Source organism: Mus pahari, unplaced genomic scaffold, assembly GCF_900095145.1.
Source record: "Mus pahari unplaced genomic scaffold, PAHARI_EIJ_v1.1 scaffold_6096_1, whole genome shotgun sequence".
NCBI classification, from domain to species: Eukaryota; Metazoa; Chordata; class Mammalia; order Rodentia; family Muridae; genus Mus; species Mus pahari.
This window is the reverse complement of record NW_018392006.1, coordinates 23,362-28,698: the sequence shown is the minus strand read 5'-3', so window position 1 is coordinate 28,698 and position 5,337 is coordinate 23,362. Positions and strand designations below refer to the sequence as shown.

The 5,337-nt window shown below is 39.0% G+C and overlaps 1 protein-coding gene across 1 annotated transcript; it reads right to left on the bottom strand.

The window, feature by feature from the left end:
• Positions 1–2,930: 2,930 nt before the first annotated feature.
• Positions 2,931–3,842, bottom strand: LOC110314796 (vomeronasal type-1 receptor 100-like). The gene has a single exon (XM_021189023.1). It carries the CDS (start codon positions 3,840–3,842, stop codon positions 2,931–2,933), a length of 912 nt encoding a protein of 303 aa, XP_021044682.1.
• Positions 3,843–5,337: the final 1,495 nt, after the last annotated feature.

Here is a 5,337-nt window from a genome sequence, read left to right as displayed (position 1 = left end):
CACTGGCATAGCCTCACAAGAGGCTGCTATATCAGGGTCCCTTCAGCAGAATCTTGCTGGCATGTGCATTAGTATCTGGGTTTGCCCACCTGACTTCTAAACTCCCTGGGGCCTCCAGCCTCTTGAGGGTTTGGTCATCTCTGAATGAACACAGACCTGGCAGTCCTCTACTGTATGTGTGTTGGGGGACTCATATCAGTTGGTGTATGCTGTCTGTTTGGTGGTCCAGTGTTTGAAAGATCTTGGGGATCTAGATTAACTAAGACTGCTGGTCCTCCTACAGAATCACCCTTCTCAGGTTCTTTCAGCCTTCCCTAATTCAACAACAGGGGTCAGCTGCTTCTGTCCATTGGTTGGGTGCAAACATCTGCATCTGACTTTTTCAGATGATTGTTGAGTCTTTCAGAGAGCAGTCATGATAGATCCTTTTTGTGAGTGCTCCATAGCCTCAGCAATACTGTCAGGCCTTAAGGCCTCCTTTTGAGCTGGATCCCACTTTGGGCCTGTTGCTGGACTTTCTTTTCCTCAGGCTCCTCTCCACTTCTATCGCTGTAATTCTTTCAGAGAGAAACAATTATGGCTCAGAGGAGTGACTGTGGGATGACAATCCCATCCCTCACTTGATGTCCTGCCTTCCTACTGCAGGTAACCTCTATAAGTTCCTTTTCCCCACTGTCAGGCATTTCATCAAAGGTCCCTCCCTGTGAGTCCTAAGAGTCTCTCACCTCCCAGGTCTCTGGTGCATTCTGGGAGTTCCCCCAAACTCCTATTTCCTGAGATTGCTTGTTTACATTCTTTCTGCTTGCCCTCAGGGCTTCAGTCCTTTTCCCTCACCCAATACTAGATCAGGTTCCCCTGTCCCCTGTACTCCCCCCCCCCCAACGCACACGCGCGCGCGCGCGCGCACACACACACACACACACACACACACTGTCCACTTTCCATCCCTGGTCTCTCCTCCCTCCCAACTAGTGATTGCTTTCTTGGTATAGAGACAGACATGTTGATCAATGGAACAGAATTGAAAACCCACTAATAAGACCACACACTTATGGTCACTTGATCTTTGACAAAGATGTCAAAAATATACAATGGAAAAAAGAAAGCATCTTCAATAAATGGTGCTATTCTAACTGTCTATATGTATGTAGAAGAATGCAAATAGAACCATATTTGTTACCTTGTACAAAGCTCAAGTCCAAGTGGATCAAGGACCACAACATAAAACCGGATATGCTGAATCTAATAGAAGAGAGAGTGGGAAAGGGCCTTGAACTCATTGGCACAGGGGAAAATTTCCTAAACAGAGCTCCAGTATCTCATGCTTTAAGATCAACAATTGATAAATGGGACTTCATGTAGCTGGAAAGCTGGAAAGCTAAGAACATAATCAATATTACAAATAGGAAACCTACAGATTGGGGAAAAAATTTTCACTAACCCCACATCCAATAGAGGGATAATATCCAAAATATATAAAGAACTCAAGAAGTTAATCACACAAAAACCCCAACAACCCAGTCAAAAAATGAGTTATAAAAACTAAACCGAGAATTCACAACTGAGGAATCTGGAATGGCTGAGAAGCACCTAAAGGAATGTTCAAAGTCCTCAGTGAGCAGAGAAATGCAAATCAAAATGAGCCTGAGATTCCACCTTACACTAGTCATAATGGCTAAAATCAAAACCTCAGGTGACCACACATGTTGGACAGGATGCAGAGAAAGAGGAAAACTCCTTCATTGCTAATGGGATTCAAACTGTCAGGACCATTCTCGAAAAAATCTGGAGGTTCTTCAGAAAATTGGAAAGAGATCTACTTGAAGACCCACCTATACCACTCTTTGGAATATACCCAAAAGATACCCCACCATGCCACAGGGGCACGTGTTTCACTATGTTCATAGCATAGCCTTATTTGTGATATCCAGAAGCTGGAAACAACCTAGATGTCCCAGGAGAGAAGAATGGATACAGAACATGTGGTTCATTACACAAGAGAATACTACTCAGCTATTAAGAATAAGGACATCCTGAGTTTTGCAAACAAATGGATAGAACTAGAAAATATCATTCTGAGTGATGTAGCTCAGACTCAAAAGACATGCATAGTATGTACTCACTAATAAGTGCATATTAGCCAAAAAACAAAACAAAACAAAACAAAACAAAACAAAAACCCCCAGAATCCACAGATACTGAAATCAAAGAAATCAAAAGGATCAACAAGCTGAGGTGCCCAAGTGAGGATGTGTCATTCCCACTTGGGAGAGAGAAGAAAGCAATCACAAGTGGAGAGGGAGGGAGGGACTTGGGAGGCAAAGTGGATAGGGGTCAGTGGGGGTGGGGCAGAGAATGCAAATTTTTATTAAGTCATATGAAGAATCATGGTTTTCTACCTGAAACATTAAAGTTTAATTTTTAAGGAAATTCATTCATTCATTCATTCATTCATTCATTCATTTAAATATCAACCAGGGGCCCTCTCACAGGGTTCCACCTTACTTCTCTCATCATTTTCTCATCTGAAACAGTGCCCCTCACCATTGTATTACCAGATTCAGGCACAGAAAGTCTCTGCAGGGTTAGATCATCCTCTCCAGCTGTTGGGAATGGATTCCATGACAGGCAGCAGCTTTAGGAACAGACACCACTTGTTGGGGGAAATCCACATAGAAACTGGGCTGTACATCTGCTACATATGTGCTAGGGACATTAAAGTTTAAAAGAAACTGTATTTTAGAAAAAGAATTGGTGCTTTACAGAATGATTCCTTATAGCCATCTATAAGTCCAGTTTCAGGGGATGCCATGACATCTTCTTACCTCTGTGGGTAGCAGGAATGCACGCATACATACTTACTGGCACAACACTCACAGGTATAAATAAATAATAAATTAGTTGGTTTTTAAAGAAGTAAAAAAATAGTTTCAAAAAAATCTCTGGTGGTGCTTCGAGTGCATGTTTTTCAGCATAATTGTTATTCTGTTATCAGAACTGATTTGTACCAAAGGAGTAATTGTGGGAAAGGCATACATCACAAACTTCTGAACCCTCAGGACGACTGGGTCATACATCCATAACAGGACTGAGGAGGATGAGATGATGAAGTCCACCCAGTACATGACCACAAAGAAAACCACCAGCAGCAAGATGGCCTTGGTGGCTCTTTTCTCAGGGGATGCTCTTAGGTGGTTGATGCCATGAAGATGCTTGCATTGACTCTGATGTCTGCACAGGACAATCACCATGTATGTACTTGTGATCAGCATGACTCCTACAAGAAATACATCCCTGGAGATTGACACTGTTAACATCAATCCCCTGATGATATAGTTCATGTGGAGGAGTGAGCAGGATTCAGTGACCTGCATCTGGTTAGTCTCACTCACATTAGTAAAACCACGAACATAGAAGANCCGGTTACTACTGTAGGACAAATTGAAAGACCAAATACACAAGAAAACATAGGTCATGTATTTTTTTAGTTTTTGTTTAAAATTTGCCAACAGTGAGGTATTGGGACTGATAGTGACAGCCTGGAACACACTCAGGAGGCAAGTAGTACAGATAGAGAGGCCTCTTGTCACCCTGCTTATGTAAAAAGTTGCCTTACATTTGAAATCATTATCAATGTTCAACGACACAAATATTTCTGTAAGCAACAGGTCCCCTTCAGTGAGGAACATCATCATGTGAATAAAGGTGAGTTGACAGGAGATCAAGTCTGTGGGTTTAGGTCTGTGACCTATGAGTATGAAAATATAGAAACAAAGAAGAAACATATTGGCTAAGACTCCAAGTCCAGTTTGGAAATAAAGGACATTCTTGAATGTGAACATAAGTGAAACTTGAATTCATCTTAAGAGCATGGTGGATGTTTATTTCAAATATCTGAAAAAAAAATAGAGTATAAATCAAGCTTGTGATACACTGGATAATAGGACCCTATCCTCATTGTATTTTCCTGACTAGTTGAAGATTGGCTTGTCTCTTTAACATTTTATGTTCCAGATTTTACATCATAGCCTGCATTGTTATATGCTTTCCATGTATTTCCTGTACACACACAATGTTATAGACAATAAATACATTCACACATATAGAATTCATAGTTCATGAGCTTTTATTAACCTTGAATCTCACACATTAGAAATCCAATCCTGTTGATTTATATTGCCTCATTTCATACTTCACATCCAAAACAGTCATGATGATCACAAAACATTAATCACATTTGTACACCTGAATAAATTTATATTGATTTGGAATATAGTTACAAAAGATATCAAAAATATTGAGGTGAGCCTATAATTCTATTGAGCTATATTTTATAACCATCTATGTTATAACTTATAATTCTAATGAAAGCATTGTACTAATTCATGATAATCTCACCATTTTAATTAGCAAATTTCCTCACTTCATCTATTTTCATGTTCAAAGAAATCTATAATATGAATTTAAGAATAGATACAGTTGAAGACCAGTAGTGTACTTTCCACAACTTATAACCACTAATTATCATTATAAATATTCATAGGTGTCACCCAATTTAGTTTCCATCCCATCACTTTTTATGACACTGAACTTCAGGTTTTAAAAACTAACTTCCAGTTTCCATGGCAAATACTGTTTTTATTTTCTTTTTGAAGAGAATTGTAAATTAACAGAATGAAAAATTATGGCATTTCAGTAACTCATGTTGATATTTTACCTAATGACCTCTTTCTTCTGTATTTATCTCCCTCCACTCTCTATGAAGCCCCCCATTCCTATTTTCCTGTTTAGATATTTGTAATGTGCAGTTCTGCTTTCTATTTCTCCCCCATACAACCCTATCCTGGCAATGGTTTTGTTTTCCTTTCCTGGTTTCTATAGTTGCTACATAATCACACCTGAACATGGAGCATTTGGAGCCTCCAACCAGAGGTAACATGTGACATTCAGAGAATCACTATTTTCCAAACATTATGACAAACATGAACTTGCTGAAGATGACCAGACTGTGATACATTGGGGAATTTCTCGTTTGAAAAAGATTCCTTCCCATGCAATGGAAAACAAAGTCCCCAATGTTATTAACATATCATCAGCACTCACATATGTTCAATAGTTTCACTCAATAGTCTTACCTTTAGTGTCCATGCTTTTTATTTGGGATGGTTACCGGGATCAATTTATTATGGAATTAACTTACTTAGTACTTTAAAGTGAGCTTGTGATAGAGAAATAGAAAAAAACTTCACTGACTCAGATTCTTGTGAGAAGCCTCATTATATTTTCAACTTCATTAGTATATATATATATATATATATATATATATATATATATATA